The sequence below is a fragment of the Cyrtonyx montezumae genome, unplaced genomic scaffold, assembly GCF_038088225.1.
Source record: "Cyrtonyx montezumae isolate F1298 unplaced genomic scaffold, pur_monq_1.0 scaffold_8, whole genome shotgun sequence".
NCBI lineage: Eukaryota > Metazoa > Chordata > Aves > Galliformes > Odontophoridae > Cyrtonyx > Cyrtonyx montezumae.
This window is the reverse complement of record NW_027072089.1, coordinates 96,562,747-96,581,817: the sequence shown is the minus strand read 5'-3', so window position 1 is coordinate 96,581,817 and position 19,071 is coordinate 96,562,747. Positions and strand designations below refer to the sequence as shown.

General features: G+C 39.6%; 1 protein-coding gene across 1 annotated transcript in view; it reads left to right on the top strand.

The window, feature by feature from the left end:
• The window catches only part of PDE1C (phosphodiesterase 1C), a 268,813-nt gene that overhangs the window by 33,678 nt on the left and 216,064 nt on the right, over window positions 1-19,071 (top strand). Inside the window, exons 2-3 of the mRNA XM_065752712.1 lie at window positions 4,525-4,575; window positions 12,199-12,370. Coding sequence (XP_065608784.1) covers window positions 4,525-4,575; window positions 12,199-12,370 — 223 coding nt within the window. The remainder of the gene's footprint in view (window positions 1-4,524; window positions 4,576-12,198; window positions 12,371-19,071) is intronic.

Here is a 19,071-nt window from a genome sequence, read left to right as displayed (position 1 = left end):
TTGTTAAGTGGCACGTTTTAAGGACACCATCTACTGGCTAATGGGAGCAAAACAAGGCAATGACTTAATGAGCAGCTCTTTGGAGCCTAGCAAGATTCTAGAGATGATTGTTCTGGAAGTCACTGAAAGAGACATGGAAGAATGCAGTCATTAGTCACAGCCAATACGAATTCATGAGAGGAAATTCCTGTGTAATGAACCGAATCTCCTTTTATGACAAAGTTATTTACCTTATTGCCCAAGGGTAACCAGTAAATGTGATCTTTTTGGATTTCATAAAAGCTTTTAATACTGTTTCTCACAGTATCCTACTGGACAAAATGCTCAGCCTACAGAGAAGTACATAACATAATTGGCTTACAGGTTGGGCTCAGAGTGTTACAGTAAATGGATTTATATCAGGCTGTCCAGTGGAGTTCTGCAGAGGTCTGTTTTAGGGGCTATTTCTCTTTAATCTTTTTATAAAAGACTTGAGGTAATATTGAGTAATTTTGTGCACAACAATAGATTGGGAGGAGGAGCTGTTGACTCCTCCAAGGGTGGAGGGGCCTTGCAGAGACATATGAACAGGTATAGACAGACTAGAAGGGCAGGGAATTGGCAGCTATATGAAGTTTTTAACAAGTGCTTAAATTCTACACCTGGAGTGGAACTACCTAGATATATGTACAAACTGGGAATGAGAGACTGGAGAGCAGCTCCATGGAAAGAGATCTGGGGGTTCTGGCTGATAGCAAGTTGAATCTGAGTCACCATCATGCTCTGGCAGCCCAAAGGGCCAACCATACCTGGGGATGGTGCATCAGGTCCACACTGCCACTGGGTGAGGGAAGGAGCTGTCCCACATTGTGCACTCTCATCTCGAGCGCTGTGTGCAAGTTTGGGCATTTTTGGCACCACAATATAAGAAGGACATAGAATATTAATGGAAGAGGGGATGAGGGGCCTGGGAAAAATATAGGAATGATGTCCAGATGTGCAAGGATGGAGTCAGAAAAGCTAAGGTGCAGATGGAATTAAACTTGGCAAGGGATGTGAAAAATTAGAAGGGATTTTTTTGGTACAGTGAACAGAAGAGACAGGCAAAGGAGAGCATATCCCTTCTGATAAATGAAAAGGAAGAGCTGGCCTTCTCAGACCTTGTGAAGGCTGAATTACTTAATTAATTATTTGCCTTCATGGCCAGTCAGGCTTATCATGCCTCTTATGTCCCTGAACTTCTAAGCGGGGGCTGGGGGAGCAAAATCCCTCTTAGTGTAAGAGTGGAGCAAGTCTGAGATCACTTCATGAAGCTGAATGTGTATAAATCTGTGGGGTCAGATGGTGTGCATCCCAGGGTTCTGAAGGAACTGTTTGATGTGGTTGCCAAACCATTCTCCATCATATTTGAAAAATCATGGCTGTCAGGCAAAGGCCCCAGTGACTGGAAAAACAGAAATATCATTGCCATATTCAAAAAAGGAAGAAGAGAAGACAAGACCTGGCAAACTACCTGCCAGTGAGCCTCACTGTGCCTGGGAAGATCATGGAGCAGACCTTCCTGGAAGAGTTGTTAGGGCACGTGTTAGATGTGGAGGTGATCCATGACAGCAGCACAGCTTCACCAAAGGCAGACTGTGTCCAGCCGATGTGGTGATCTTCTCTGCTGGAGTGATGGCACCAGATGACAAAGAGGGCAGCTGATGCTGTCTACCTGGACTTGTGCAAGGTCTTTGACATGGTCCCACACCACATCTTTATCTCAAAATTTATTTATTTATTTATTTAAGAGTTATGGATTTGAAGGCTGGACTGTTTGGTGGACAAATAATTGGTTGGCTGACTGTAGCCAGAGGGTTGTGGTCAGCAGCTCTATGTCCAGGAAGAGGCCAATCATGAGTGGTGTCCTCTAGGGGTCCATCTGGAGACTGGGACTGGTGCTCTTCAACACATTTATTACTGACATAGACAGTGGGACTGAGTGTACCCTCAGCAAGTGTGCTGATGACACGATGCTGGGTGGTGCAGTTGATACAGTGGAAGGGACAGATACTGTCCAGAGGGACTTGGACACGCTCAAAAAGTAGTCACATGAGAGTCTAATGAGGTTTAACAAGGCCAAATGCAAGGTGTTGCACTTGGATCTAGGCAATCCTACATATGAGTGCAAATTGGGAGAAGAACTAATTGAAAACAGCCCTGTGGAGAAGAACTTGAGGGTCCTGGTGGTTGAAAAGCTTGACATGAGCCAGCAGTGTGCTCTTGCAGCCCAGAAGGTCAACAGTATTCAGGGATGCATCAGAAAATAGGTGGCCAACAGGGAGAGGGAGTTGATGGTTCCCCTCTACTCTGTCCTTGTAAAGCCCCAACTGTAGTACTGAGTCCAGGCCTGGGGACCCCAGTATGGGAAGGATGCAGAGCAGTTGGAGTGGGTCCAGAGGAAGGCCACAAAGATGATCAGAGGGCTGGACCACCACTCCTTTGAAGAAAGGCTGAAGGTGTTGGCCTTACTCAGCCTGGAAAAGAGAAGACTCCTGGAGACCTTACTGCAGTTTTCCAATACTTGAAGGAAGCTTATGAGCAGGAGGGAGTCTGACTTTTTATATGGTTTGATAGTGACTAGACAAGGGGGAATGGTTTTAAACTAAAAGTGGGGAGGCTGAGCTTAGAAAAAAGAATAAAGTTTTTACTCAGAGAGTGGTGTGACTGTGAAACAGTCTCTGAGGGGTTGTGGATGCCCTCTCCCTTGAGGAGATCACGGTCAGGCTGGATGGGATCCCAGGCAGCCTGATCTAGTGGGTGGCAACCCTGCTCATGGCAGGGAGGATTGGAACTGTATAATCTTTCAGGTCCCCTTGAACTTAAGCCATTCTATGATTTTATGTTAGAGAGCTTCCAAAGGAGATCTACAAAGATGGTGAAGGGTCTAGAAAGCAAGATGTGTGAGGAGTGGTTGAAGTCTCTGGGTTTGTCCAGCCCAGAGCAGAGTTGCTGAGGGGAGGCCTTGTGGTGGTTTACAGCCCCTCAATGAAGGGAGTGGAGGGGCAGCGCTGAGTTCTGCTCTCTGTGACAGTGACAGGGCCCAAGGGAACAGCATGGAGCTGTATCAGGGAAGTCAGGTTAAGTGTTAGGGAAAGATTATTCACCAGAGGGTAATCAGGCACTGGGAGAGTCTCTCCAGGACACTGGTTGTGGCCTCAGGCTGCTGGAGTTCAAGAAGAGTTTGGGCAGTGCTCTCAGACAGGGTTTGAGTGGTCCTGTGTGGAACTAGGAGATGGACTCGGTGGCCCTTGTGGGCCTCTTCCAACTTAGAATAACCTATAATTCTATATAACTGTTGCATGCTAGAGCTTCTTAATTGTTGGGTAAAGCTTGCAGGGTAAGCAGTGAAAGATGGAATGATACCAGATATAATTCTTAAATAACACCAATCTGAAGCTGACAATCTTAAGACTTGTGGGAAGAATTAAATTTGCTTAAAGCCTCTTATGACCTAAAAGAGTACATCAGTGTTTAGCTGACATCATTATTGTGCTTGGGACTTGTGAGTCTGTGTTCTAGGCATGTTTTGCAACCCTTTATGGGATCTTTTCTCTTGGTTTGTCTTGTTTCTGAAAAACAGCATTTTTAAAGAAAACAATCGTCAAGGTTTCTGTGCTCACTCGTAATGTGTTATCCTCTCAGTTTGCCCATCAGTGCTTTTCCTCATGATTACTCTAGCTATAGTAAATCAGTCATGGGTGTAATTTATCTCCTTGATAACTCATTTTTCTTCTATAGTTGAATCTTTGGGAATCCTAAAGAGTCATTTATGCTCTTGACTAGCTGTATATTGTCTGGGTCATATAAATATTGAGAGCTATGGCAATATGAATATGAGGCAGAAAAAAGCAAGATTGTTTGGTGTTGCTCTTATCCTAGATAATATCTATATGCAGTTCCAATGTTCCAGGATTCCTGTATTTAGATCCTTATATTTCATTTAATTTTTGCTATTAAATGTTCCTCTGGAGTAATGCATTTCCTTATATAGAAAAATCTTACTTTTTTGCTTACTGTGTTCCCAAATGTAAAGGACAAAAATGATATTTTGACATAATGTATATATGAACAATAGATAATAAATATATTTCATGATATATATATATGATATAAAATATAATTTGTAAGTATGACTTTAGTCATATATTGCTATGTACTGTTAATGGCTAATATTTAAACATGAGAAAATTCTGATTCAGCTATTATGTGGGACAAGGCAATGTTCACAGGTGCCTATAGAGTGACATGCTCACTCTGAAAGGAGAATTGAACCAGATGGACAAACGATGCATTTAGTGGCAAAAAAAGCAAACACAACAGTAACAACAACAAACACACACACACAAAAACCCTCTATTTGTGTTATACCTACGCATATGTATATGCAACTGCAGTTGCTGTGAATGGTTGTGTCTTGTTTATATGCTTGAAAATTGGTAATATTAGTAATTTCAGATAATGTAACACTTAAGTTTAATGCTTTTTTGTCTTTTCTCCTTTCAGTTGCAAATGAGACAGGTGATAAAAATGCACGGCCACTTTCGCGATTTGCCCGTAAGTAGACTTTTTAATTTTAACTAGATGATTTGTCTATTTACGCATTCAATATGTCTTTTAATCTCATAGCAACCCTATCATTACAGTTCATTTACAGTACTGAACTGAAGAACGACAGTACTTAGCAGGAAATGTGTCTTACGGAAATCTGGTCTTACTAAATGGCATTGATGTGAGTTTAGAAGGATGGAAGGCTTTGTGGCTATAGTCTTTGCTAGCATAAAAGGTTGTAAATCTGTGTCAGAAAGCCATCTGAAGTTGACAGCAGTGGCTACAAAGATTTACATTAAGCCTTGGAAATTGCAAGCTATAAGCAATGCAAAGTGTATTCAAAACGTACTTACCTCATCACCATTTACACCACGTGACAGGGTTGGGAACTAAATATATGACTTGGGTTTTGTAATAAGTGCTCCAGGTTTGAACAAAGGGACACATCTGCTACTGTAAGACCAGCAGAACATGAATTTGACCATACGGATCATTAAAAACATATGATGAAATTTATAGCTAACAGGAGGAAGACTGGAAATCCTATTTATAATGGATAAAGTTTCATGGCGCTTAGTGATCACTTAGCCGAGAAAATCCCATTCTCATCATTAAAAGAGGGCACTTGCTGTTGTCGTGTGCTGCAGGTTGAAACACCGGATTTACGTCTACGTGTAGTATTTCGCATAGGCACAGGATGGCGCTCGGAACATACCATACCTAACACAAGCTTTAGTGTGGAGGATACAGACTACTGTAGCTATTAATCTGTCACATCTACTGATTTATGAAATGATGGAACAGATTGAACAGGACTAAGAAAATTGTACTAGCATTCCTTATACCTGATTTAGGGTTTATTTTCCTTCATATTTCAGACCATGAAGGTTAAAAGGGGCCTCTGTTATTTAGTATTGGCTGTTTGCTAAAAATGCTTAATGACAAAGGAAGTCACAAAGGATAGCAATGTAAATAGAAATGCAGATGTTTGGAATTCTTTATCACTTTGCTTTTGTCCATTATGGTTCCTAAATACTAGTTATAAGGTTGGGACATTCAGCCCAAATATCATTTGTTCTGAGATGTTCAGGTTATGAGGACTTGATGCTGCAGAACTGCCTGCCTAGTAGGTCAACTGTAATGCCACGTCACTGTAAACTGAGCTGGCATTTTAGTTTAGATTAGGTGCTCATAAGATTGCTTTTTTTGGTTGTTTGTCTGTAGAGTTTAGGTCTGAGATCCAGGAGAAAACAAGTTCTGTTACTGCTTTAATCTTGGCTCTCCAGCAGGCTGCCAAGCCTTATTTGTGGAAGTAGGGCTGACTTCCATTGCATGAAAGAGAACCAAATAGTGAATGATGTCAGGTGAATGAAAATAGAGGAGCCTCCATTGTAAGGCCTTGGAGAATAGTCTACAGCTGCACAGGACTAAGGGAGGAGGTGAGGTGAGATCAAGGCCACAGGATGCTTGAAGTGTTGGATATGCAGTGCTGGGCGGGGGGGAAACACATACATAAAAAAAAAATACAGTGTAGGGAGGGAGGAGAAGAATTTGAAGTGTAAAGCAGACTGTTACAATTTTAATTTAGTGATTTTGGAGTCAGATTGAGGATGTAAAAATCCAACTAGTTTATCAAAGAATCATCATAGAATCATAAAATGTCTCAAGTTGAAAGGGACCTTAAAGGTAATCGAACTCCAAACCCCCCTGCAATGAGCAGGTTGCCACCCACTAGATCAAACTGCCCAGGGCCTCATCCATTCTGACCTTGAACGCCTCCAGGGATGGGGCATCCACAGATTCTCTGGGAAACCCTATCCATTAGCGGTCCTCAATTTATTGGCTATATTTTAATGGCCTGCAAGCTCACCAGCTCCTAACATTATCCAGTTAAATATTTCCCCACTAAAAATCCACAATGGCATGTGATCAAGGAAGTATTTTCAGGACATCTTACTGTCTTCTCACAGTCTTGAGGCACATAATGCTGTAATATTTTTGCTTCCATCACCTTCTTTATTAGCTATAATCCTGCTTGATGAGTTCTATCATGGACATTTATCAGGCTATAGCAGCAATTGCTTATTGTCCTTCAGGTGGTGGCCTTTCCCACCAAAGGAAACGTACCATAGCAGTCCTACAAAACTAGGAGAAAAAACTGTGACTCTAGAGTCATTTAGATTGCAGTGGACCTCTTGAGATCACTTAGTCCAAAATCCTACTCAAGCAAGGTCAGCTAGAGCCACTTGCTCAGCATTTTCTCAGTTGAATTTTGAAAATGCAGAGATTTTACAGCCTTACTGTGCAACACATACAAGTGTTCTCCTGCTCCAGTGGCACTTCCTCTTTTTAAAATTGTACTGATTGCCATTAGTTTTCACTTATTTACCACCTGTACCTCCAAACGCTCCTCACATTCTGCAGAAAAGAACAAAAAAGCCTACAACCATCATTTTGTAGTTTAACTACAAGACTTCAATATTTGACCTAGAAACCAAAATTTAATTTAGATATATCATTAACATGAACACATACATTAAACAGAGAGAGCAGTTTTGATTCCAGTTCATGGACAGTCACTACAGTAAGTATACTGAGGCACCAAGTTCCACAGAAGACTCTAAAATACATTTTAAACTACCAGTAGGAAAGCTTCTTCAAGTCAACAGTATTACTAAAGGAGCAGAGTTTAAGGTCTAAGTTATCATCTTCTGAGCTCTGAAGACAGCCAAACCATTGTATGAGCAAGTCAAACTGCTACATGGTGAAACATAGAGCAACAACTGTGCTGAACAAATCTTGTAAGTAATTCAAGGATATGTTGAAACAGGATGGGTAAATGGTCATTTTTTATTGGAAAACAAATACACAACTTAGAATGGATTTGACACAAGTAGTGCCATAAACAGATTTATTTCTTTATTTATTTTGAAAACAAATAGCTAAAGAAAGTTTAAAAAGCATAGTGACATGGGGTATGGCAAAAAAAGACTGCGTGGTCATGACACTGTAAGATGATAACTGTTGGAATAGGAAGGGAAATTAGAATGGGAACTGATGAAAAGGAAGAAATCACAGAATCACAGAATGTCAGGGATTGGAAGGGACCTCAGAAGATCATCTACTCCAATCCCCCCGCTGGAGCAGAAACATAACCTAAGTACATGCTGAGTAAAATTGATAGTACCTAAATTTTTGCTGAGAACACTGTTATCTACTCTGCTATGCTGTGTTTTCATTGAACAGTCAGTAGGGTGCAGATCAAACTTTTGAAAACATCCAGGTTGAATGACATAGGAATTGGCATCATTTGAGGACAAGGAATCTAGCAATAACTGAGGAGACAGAGGAAGATTGTTATCATTGGCATATGAATCACAAACCAGAGACCAAGTGTTTTTTTAGTATAGAACCTTTCACGTTCACTTGAATGATCAGTTTGAAGGCAATTACTAACTTCTTCACAACAGAGAACAGGATTCCCTTTGCTCTACAATAACTGCCAATTTGTGGTCAGTAGTAAAACTTAGATTTTGGTGGAAATGTACTTAGGTTAACCTTCCTTATTTCCTTTATCTACCTATCTGTGCCACAAACCGAATGGCAGTTATGCTACAGAAATTCAGATGAGCTTTGCCCATTATGACCGTTTCCTCACAGCTCTCTGGGGTATGTGATTGTTTCCAGCTTACTTTGGGAACAAAGAAGAGGCAAAGGCTGCTGCTGTTAAGTGGGGCAGTGGGAATGATGGCTGTGTACTATCCAGGTGGGCAGACTTGCATTGTAACAATATTTTCAGGCTGTATGAAAGTATATGAACATCTGGTAGGTCAAATATACCACCAATTCTTTAAGCAGAGTTCTGTGTTTTAAATTATAACACCAAAATCTATCTCGCTTTTGCCCCTACCTCACCAAGTACCCTTGGAGAGGGAGAAGAACTTTTGCAAATGTTTAGACATATCACAAAGATTAGAAGTTAAAATTGAGTTGTTACTCATTTAGATGCTAGGGCTAGTCCACCTCCTGCTCCCTTCAACATCAAATTCCAGCTCATTCCACAGACTTGAATGTAAGAGGTTATTACTCCTTTTAGTGAATGTGCCAGTCACCTTGTGCCAGCAGTGCTTGAACAGTTGCAGCTCTGGGGATTTAGGTCCATCAGGCATTCAGTGTTTTGGGCAGCTGGAAGCTGATGGTTGGTCACTCAGGCCTATTAAGCAAAACACTATAGCTGGGCAGGCTACATGCTGATTAGAGCAGGTGGACATGGCTTTTCATTACTGTAGTGAAACTACTTAATTCATGTTAGTGTGCAGATTTGTTGATGTTGATCCTCAGGAGAGCTGTTTATCTAGGTTTGCTGCCTAGATCTAATCATAAAAAAGAATCTTTTTGGAGGAATGTCCATGTGGGAGGAAAAGGTCTGGGGCTATGTACCAATGATGTGGGGGAAAATAATATATATATTGCAATAAACTTGAGATGGGTGACTATATGGTTTTCAGTAAGAGTTTACTAACTTGTCACTGTGAGTTTTCAACGGTAGTGCAAATTCTGAGCTACTTGTATCTAGTAAGTGCAGAAAAAGGCTAATATGTTCTTTTGTACCTGACTAGCTGGAGTGCTTATAAAATAAAAGATAGAGATGTGGAAATAAAGAGAAAGTGTGGGTTTGAGGAGCTCAGCAGATTCCTTGGAATAATTGTAGGAGAAAGCTTCAAAATTATAGTTGTGGTTTGAGTGCTTCTTTTACACAAAACATGATTTTAATGGTACATAACAACTTTTTTTTTTCTGTAAGCATTGATTTCTTTCTTGGTGTGCAGTGTTTACAGCTGGATGACAACTTATTTTTCTTTGTGGACCTTATTTGTGACCCAAGTATGCCATACTGTTGCAAAAGAAACGGTCCTCTCAAAATACTGTAGGGAGTCACAGTATTTTTGACTCTATCACAGATGACCTGTATGGTCCATCAAATAATTTAAGTATCTTGCATTCTTTATATTTCTTTATATATGTGAAATGGGAACTCAAATGCTTACCCATTCAAATAAAACAGATTTTTGTTGAGAAATTTGAGTGGTACCAAAGCACAGAAGTGCGACTGTAGCAAAGCATCACAAATCCTTAAATGATTAAGATGTGCTGATGTTGTATTCAATTCTGCAGCTGTTGCTTATAAATTACTTGGCTTTGGACTACCTGGTGTGACTATTAATTTTTCTAGCTATTGTTAGAACTCAGCACAGGACACCGAGGCTACCTGTAAATCTGGGTGATTATGGTCCTTGCATATTAAATAACTGTTGACAATTAAGAGCAGAAAAGCATATGATTATAAAGCTTTCTTGATTAGCTGGAAAAATATCCTGAAGATTATTTTGGAATGGAGGAGATAAACACAAACTCCTGTTTATCTTCTATATCTGTGCCATTTTGGCTGTGTGAAAAGAAGACACGTAAGACAGCTAGCAAACTACTCCTGCTACTCCCTGTTTCTTGCAGCTGATATTGTTGCTTCTAAAGAATGTTTTCTTATATATATATATTCTTATAATGCATTAGATAGCAATTCTTCTATTTGGAACAGATATATATGTTAGGTCCATTATTTGCTGTTTAACTATCTCTACTGGACAGATCCAGAACTATCTCTACTGAACAGCTACAGTTCCAGATAGTTCCTGTTATCTGTACAGGCTTCTATTAAAAAAAATAATTAGCTGTACTTCTACTACTTCAGAAGTATCCCATTTGTCAGATTTGTTTGTTTTGCATAGACATAAAATGTCCATGCAGAATGACCACCAGAAGAAGTGGTATGTTTTACTACCCTGGAATCCAGTAAACTTATGCTTGTGGAAAGTCTCTTAACTGAAATTATTGATATTTCAGCACTTAACTGCTCTTTTTGGAAACTGCTGGTCCATATGTTTGTATTCTATAATGCTTTAAAGTTAGAATAGGTACAGATGTTCAGCATAGCAGCATCAGTGGGGTTTTTAGAAGTACCTAATTTATTCAGTGATATTTTGAAATATGAAGCATACTTTTTTAAAACCTTATGATAAAGCCTCGTATTCTCTTCTCCAAAGGCAGAGAAGAGATCTGACTGGAGGATAAATAACTGTACTTTGTCAGTGAAACTACATTTACACATAAGGGTGGGATCTGTGAATGACAAGCACAAGGCACCCAGTGACACTTCAAAGTAAATATAGGAAGTTCATCCCTAGATCTATTTTGACATTTGAATGTCTATTGAAAAATACTGAACTTTCAACAGAAAGTAAATACCTTTTCTAATACTAGTCCTTTTCTTTAACGTGTGTGGGAACTGTTGAATCATTGCCTGAACCACAGATTGATCACCTGAGGTGAGCACTGAGTCAGCTGCAGGAGCACAGGTGAAGGCAATGCACCTGTGTGACCGGAAGGGGTGCAGTCTGGCTCCACCTCTCCCAGACCCCATTTATGGGCTGACCACCAGTGGAGAGGGGTCTCTTGTTAGAGATCCCTCTCCTGTGGAGTTTCAGGTGAGCCTTAACTGTCAGTGACAGGCGAACCTTTCCTTATTTTTCAGTTGTCTTTATACCATCTGGATAAGCCATACAAAAGTATACTGTCCATCTTCATTATTTTGTGTGGGTGCTATTATTTTGGAGTATTCACCCTACAAAATGTAATTATTAAGCTTCATTAACTTGAGTCAACACAAGTCAACAATAATGTGCTGATAGTTTATTTTGGTTTTCAGTTAGTTCTTTCATTTAAGATACTGCAACATCAATACATGCAAACTTGTAATTCAAGTTGAATGTGAAGAGGGAGCTTATGGTTGACCCCTGAAAACTTGTTTTGTAACTGTATCTTTCTCTGGGAGGCCATAGTGTACCGACCCTTGTAGACAGCAAATCCCTACACAGCTCACTCTGCCAGAACTGAAGGGATAAAGGTGAGAAAATTTGTGGGTTGAGATGAAGAGTTGAGTAGGTAAAGCAAAAGCTGCACTCACAGCATAAAACAGAATTAATTTGTAACTTCCTGTGAGCAGGCAGATGTTCTCCCATTTCCAGGAAAGCAGGAGTGTAATGGTTACTTGGGAAGACAAATACTGTAACTCCAAATGTCCTCCTTTCTCCCAAGCTCTTATTGGTGAGTGCAGTGTCATGCTGTATGGGGTATCCTTTTGGTCGGTTTGGGTCAGAGGTGCAGGCTGTTTTCTGTCTCAGTTCCCTGTGCACCCCCAGCCCTCCTGCTGGTGAGTCATCAGGAGGAGCAGAGAAAACCTTGGCCCTGTGTAAGCACTACTCAGCAATAGCTAAAAGTTGGTGTGGCATCATTACTGTTTGGTCACGAATCCAGTGCCATACGAGCTGCTGTGAGGAAAAAGCCAAGTATCCTAGCCAGACCCGGTGCAGAGTCATTTCAGTTTTGGATTTTGAAGCGACATAAACATTAAAACGTATTTTCACTTTGAGCTTTATTTCTGGTTTTCAGTCATAATTGTGAAGTATGATGATGCAAATGCAGAAAGATAACAGGCAAAGAAATCTTCATTTTCTAGATTGCTGAGTTACCAGAGAACATAAGTTCATTTTCTTTTTCTCTCTCTTTCTGCAGGATCTAAATCGCAGAACTGCTTGTGGAACACCATTATCGGTGGGCTGACTGGCAACCTCAAGGAAAGGCCGAAGCCCACCATCATCAATGACCCTAGACCCCCTGAAGAGATCCTAGCAGATGAGCTGCCACCTGTGGACAGTCCTGAGGCACTGGTGAAAGCATCTTTCAGGTCTGAGGATATGATTTTACATGGTTTATGCTTGAGAGAATAATTTTAAGATTGCAGTGTGGATTTGGTGGAGAAATCAGTTGTGAAAGATTCTGCAGTGCTGTGCAGCTTTGTATGAAACAGGAGTGGAAAAGAGAGGTCTATAAATCATACTGACTGGATGTGTCTTTTTTCTTGGAGTTCCATAGCCTTCTTAAAAGATTATGGACAAGACATATATAGATGCTGTAATCTGTCAAAATGGATGACAAAGGCAGCTCATTATATGACGATGTCTTTGAAGGTTGATTCTATTTCATTTGAAAATGTTCTAGTGATGAAAGCTTGCACTTTAGGTCAGATGATGCTTTACTGATACAAGAGAGTGTTATTCCTATCTTTGTTAATGTGATGTCTTGAGAACTGGCTAGCATTAATTTATTTTGCCCAGGAGAAGGGTTCTGATCAGGGACTTGTATGCTAGCCATTGCTGCTGTTGTAAAATGTGAGATATACCAGTTTCTGGATTTTTTTCTCATTTAATCATGTGGAAGTTGTCAGTTGTTTATTAGCATGTTTTCTGAAAATAAGGTAAAATGGCAAAGTTGTGTGCTTGTAGTGGGTCTTTGATCAAAACGTGAACATTGGTGTGCCCAGAAATATTGTGTGGCAAAACTGATTTTTTTTTCCAAGTGCTTTTTAGCTATGTTTTCTGAAGACTATGCTCTAATTTTCATTTCAACATGCATGTGGGCAAGCATGAAGGGATTTTTTTTTTTGCTTTAGACATATTTCTGTTAGTGTTATTCTTTTCTTTTTTTCTTTTTATACCTCAGTCTGTCAAACTTATTTCTCTTTGGATAACCATTACTTTGAAGGTACTTGTTTAAGTCGTTATATTAGGTGGTAATTTCAGATATCTTCTCTATACTGTTTGATGTTGAAAAATGAGTTAACGCCAAGTCAATTTATACTAGCCTATAAAAATAAATCTCATAATCTTAAATCACATTATAGTTCTTTTAATATTTCTGTTGAAATAATTCAGGACAAGAGTTCCAGAACCTGGATTTCCCCTTTTACGATGACCTGTGATATTTAGTGGCTTTTAAAAGCTCTGTGCTTCTGAGATTTGAAATCTGTTTCAAGAGCTCTTTATAGCTTTCACTTCTCATAACAAATTCTGTGTAGCAGCAATCCTTACTTTGCCATCATTGAGATAATTTCAACCATTTTGTGTGACAAAATAATGTCATGGCATTTCAAATGGCATGACATGATTATGTGAGTAGGGTTGACTCTTGGAAGAAGTGAGCTTATAAGTAGCATAATAAGGACTGATGAACTGGAAAATGTAATTTAGCAAGATAGTTTTGCTAACATGATGTAAATAGCTTTATAAAAATTAGAAACCTTTACGTTTCATCAGTATAGAAGTTACTGTAGAATGTGGCATTGTTTGTACTTTTTAAAAGGGAGATTGTAACTGTCTAGTTTTATAAAGGACACAGACTTGTCTGAGTTTGAGGTATATACAGGAGTTGAAAAGTACCCTGCAATTGTTGTCTGAAGACACAATTTTCATTGAAGATCGATACGCAGAGAAGATTCCAAGTGCACGTTTGACATAGTGTGACTGGTGTGTTGGGTGATAGTCACTGACATGAATTTTCCTTATTTCTTGTTTATTAGACCCTAGCAGAAGATCTAGTGTGTCATAATTGTGAGCCTGGTGGCTGAATTCAGGAACTTTCCATTTGTGGAGGGGAGTATTGGGTTTATAAGAACTGATTTCATGGCAATAAGGACCAGACCAGGTTTTCTAATGTGACTGCTACAAGCTATAAAATGCAGCAGTTCCCTTACTGCTTCTGATTCACTGCTGTTTGAGCAGTATATGGCAATACTATCCCTTTCATGCATAGTTAAAAAGAAAATGTCTCTCTGGTGTCAAATGAGTCACACTTCCTTGTGATTGCATCTCTTTTTATGTGAATACATATAAGCAGCATGAAATCCCAGTTACCTCTTCTGGTATTAGATCTTGTTTTCTACAGTGCAGTACTTATTGTTCCATAGCTTGGACAATTAGGAGGAGAACTATATTTGATTTTGTTCCACATCAAGATACAAGTCTGAAATGGATATAAACCTAAAAGAATGTGATTGTTTCAGTCTTCTCAGTCTTACTTTTCCTGCAGTAGTAAACCATCTTTATGATATAAAGCAAAAAGAAATGAAACAACCCTTTCTCTGCACACCAGATCAACATAGTGAATGTTCTCTCCTTAATAAAAAAGTTTTCTAGCTGTCTTATATATTTACTATCTCAAAGACAGTAACAAACTCACAATTGTTGTTAACAAGGTCAAATACCTTTCTTAAAAGAGAATTGCAAGAATTTGCAGTACCTTGTTTGCCATATTTTATTGAACAAGTAGTAGTAAGTAATTCTGTATCTTGACAAGTTATACTGCTGCAGTACTTAAATTATGGATTTTGAAATCTATTCTCACTGGCATTTACTCTTTTTGTCTAGTAAAGGCAGAGCTTGGAATTATATGTGGAAAATATGGTGAAAATGTTGAGAATAAAGGATTATCCCCCTTTGACAATGAAAGAAGTATAATTGCACATAGAAATTATTAGCTTGGCCTGCACTTTATGTGAAAGATTTGATACTTTCACTATCTTTCTTAGCACTAATATATTAAGTACAATTACAACTGCTGTGATCTTATTTTTTTAAAGACTCCAAGATGTCATGATTTTTCCTAGACTCATTTGGTTTGATGTACAGGAGAGAACATTATTTTGAGGCCAGAGACCTGGGATGTGGCACCTATGGAGTGGTGAGTGATGGATGCAGCAGCTATGCTGGATCTGGTGGCAGCAGAGATGCTGTGGTAGGAGGTTACTGGAATGTTCCTGGAAGGACCTGCGGGTGTTCTTCAGAGCCAAAACATTCAGTCAGCCTCCCATCCTGGTCCAGCTCTGCTGAAGCTGGTCTGCATTTGCAGCCTGGTCCAGCTGGCTTTATCTCACAGGTGGAACTTAGGGTGGGAGTGCTTTCCAGAGAGCTAAATCAGAGTAGCTGACAATTCCTCAGTTAACATGAGGCAAAGGTCATGTACTCTGTATCAGACAAGCCTTAACTGGATACCTACATTGATATATCAAGTAGGTGATGCATGTTTTCTGTTAAAAAGGTTTTGCCTTTTGATAGGTGATATGTCCTGGGAACCAGAGAGGAAGATTCAGTTCCTTCAAGGTCAAAATATTTTTAGGCCCAGTGCTTGCGTGGGTTCTTTCTTTCTGTCACTTTCAAAATATTTCCTGCTTTCAATTTGAAGCTGGTAACACCCTTTCCTACCTTAGTAGCTGCTTTTTTCTACATCTGCTGCAAAGTTTCCTTTATCTTTTCAAGGACCATTTGCTTTGCTTTCCTTAACTGCTTTACTTTGTTGGGAATCTTAAATCATGCTGACAGCTAATTTTCTTGCATTCTTGATTCAGTTGTGGCTGATGTACCCTCTTTCTTATGCCATTTGCTGACCTCTTGGTCTGCAGGATGGAGATGCTGCTGCTGTGCTCCAGATGTGTAAAATAGTTGCAGCACTGTGCAGTCTTATTTGCCTTAACTCAATAAAACACAACAAAACCTACTGTGCAAGGCTGGAAACATAAAATATGCCTTCTCATTGGTTCTTATACCCATCTACAGCAGATCCAGGTCACGCTAAGCATTAAAATGTAAGTTGTATCTCTGAAAACTATCTTTCTCAACATCTTTTTCAGTTCAGTCTTATTATAATGCTCTTTACATGTATTAAATTTAAATTAATCTGTGTTCTATTCAAACCTGTTGCTGATCTTATTATTTATTGATACTCATTAGGATGAATAGGAAGTAAAAATTGTTCTGTTCATTAAGGAAATGGCTCCACATCATTAATCTCTCTTCTCTCTTTTAACTGTGCCTCCTTTCTAGGTGCATGCTATGCTTTGTGAGTGCTATGCACTCATTTCTTGGTAGATGGAGATTTATGAGTCAGAGAGGGGATGATCAGAGAAGAAAGATTTATAGCAGTTACTGTTCAAAGGTTTCATCCTCTCTCCACATATATCCACATGGATCTGGAAGAAAGGTGTTTTTTTTTTGTTTTTTAAGGCATTTGAAAGAGAAATAGACCTTTCTCTCTCTCCTGTTTTTCTTTCTTTTCTTTTCTTTTTCTTTTTTTTGATATCACAGTCTTCTTGTTTTTCATAGGATAGATGTATTATTGATGACAAGCAAAGCCCAGCAATTCTGTTCCTGTAAATATCAGGAACATCAAAAGACCCAAGCTGAGAAATTCAGATGCTCTGTGGGTGTCCAAGCACAGCTGTACATCCTGAAAGTAGGGAACAAACCTACTTTCAAAATAGGAACGAGACTTTGAGCTGATATTCCTTGGATGAACAGTCCTGGTGCTTAAGAAGTCCTGCCTGTATGACTGGCCAGTGTCTCTCCTTGGCTGTGAATGCCTACCTGATGTACATCACCTGAATCTTGAACTTTAATGAACTCTGAGCATGTGCTTAGCAGCTGTGTGAGGCTTCCTGGTTCTGTAAGCTTACAGGCCATCCTTAGTCGCTGGCAGTGATGATGCTAGCCCCCACTATGCACATAGGGCAGGCATTTTTAAATCCAAGCTGTGCAACCCTTGTCTCAAATATCTGTGTGACATAAGGCTGTTCCAGGGTGTGTGTGGATGCATAAGATTGATTGCTTGGCTTTCTGTGCTTGCTGGCCCTGCATTCCTTGCAGGTTTACAGAATAAATAGTATTTGAGCAGGCAGTTGTGTATAGGAAAATGCATGAAGTTGAGGATTGTCTTTATCCTGCTAAGGAAGTACTTAATGTGTTATTCACTATCTCTACCATAAGTGATTAATAGCCTTTATGTATTAATACCAGTCTAGAAGGCCTTGCAACTTCTGTTGACAATATTATCTTTAGCCAGCTTCCCCACCAAAAACTGGCTGTCCTTCTCCTAAAGAAAACGCTGTATGATCCTCAGCCTTCCCATCAACAACAGTTTAATCTACTGAACAAGTTAAGCAGTGTTTAACAGAATAGTAGACATCTCACAGGTACTTTGTTCCTACTGGTTTCATGGCAGCTGGTTAAAAAAGAGTCCTGCTGAAGGAATGGATGGAAGAGGGATAAGAGCAGACTCCTGTGAGTAGTTGATGCCAGTGTGCCCCAGTTAAGCAGCATATGCTTTGCTGTGAAGCAGGTAAAGCTTGTGACCAAGCAAACAAGGAGGGTACTTTAGCTAGGGCTTGGTAATATTTGGAGGAGAATCCCATGGAGAGCTGAGTGATAGGAGATGCACAGGTTACAGTAGAGTGTGCTGATGCAGAGAAGGTACAAAAGACAGCAAGTACAAGTGTTTAAGAAACCAATCATACAGCTTTAAGTATTGCAATTACTCTGTAAATCTTGCATAGTCTTCCTGGTAGATTGTGTATCTCACTCCAGTAGACAAAGTGATCTGTGTGCCGTTGCCTCTTACACTGGGGTTACACCCAGCACGATCTTCCTGTGCATGTGCAGGGATGTGGAGTTTCCTGACGCAAACTGAACCTGATGGACACTCATCTAATGTGGATGGAGAGCTAGGCTTCCAGGAAAAATAGCCATGGAAAGGGGCTATGGGCAACCTGGCCTGTTCCTCCAGATTATGATCGGTAATAGTGCTTGGAAGGAGGGAATGTAGGCTCTGGGACAGATTTATTGTCCTGGCAGCCTGTACACATCCTGTGGGCTGTAAGTTGTTCATCCTGTTATTAAATTAAGACTTTTGCAGTACATATTTCATTCCCAATGAGAAAATGGGATAGTGGCTTTCATACTCTTGTCAGTAAGAGTGTGATGAGTGGAGATAAGTCTTTGACTAATCAATTGCTGAAACTTAAGATTCATTTCTAAAATTTGTGTAAACAGGAACATTAAAAGGCACTCAAAGGAAATTCCTGAGAAATTACCCCAGCTTTTAAATGTCTTGTTGATAGCAATGAAGTTGATTAGTATGTTATAATGTAGTGTTTTCCCAAATGATGTGGTAAATTCAGATTCAATCCAGTAAGGAACAAATTTGGTTTTGTTTTAAGGCCACAAAACCTGTGAGTAAAAACTCAAGAATGTTTTGAAGGGAATAACAACAGAATTACAAAATTACCTAGAATAATCTTGGAGCTGTTAGATAAAGACCTTAATCTTCATTAATGTCCCATGTGAAGAGCTTTGAAGGGAAGGAGAAAAAGGTGATACTTAGCTCCAGTTGAGTATGACAATCAGATCTGAAGAGATAACTACATTCTACGTAAGGAAAAAGGTATTTTAGAAGTGGTTTGTGTATTTAAATACAAGCTACAGATGTTAATGAAGCTCAACAAAGAATCTATTCTAAATATTTATCTGGGATGTGCTGGAAACTGCAGTACCCATTGCAGGTGTCCCCCATCCAATGGTTTGAGCTGTTGATTCCCAGAGTAATGCTATCAATGCTAAGCTATGGGTTGCTCTTGTTTTTATTTTTGGTGTCTTCTGTTTGCACCCCTTGCTTTGTTTCTTACTTAATTACTTAATTACATCGGTAATTTCTGATGAAGGTTTTGTCTGTTCTTTTACTGCCCCATGCAAAATGATTTTTTAGTAATTACCATATTTTCCC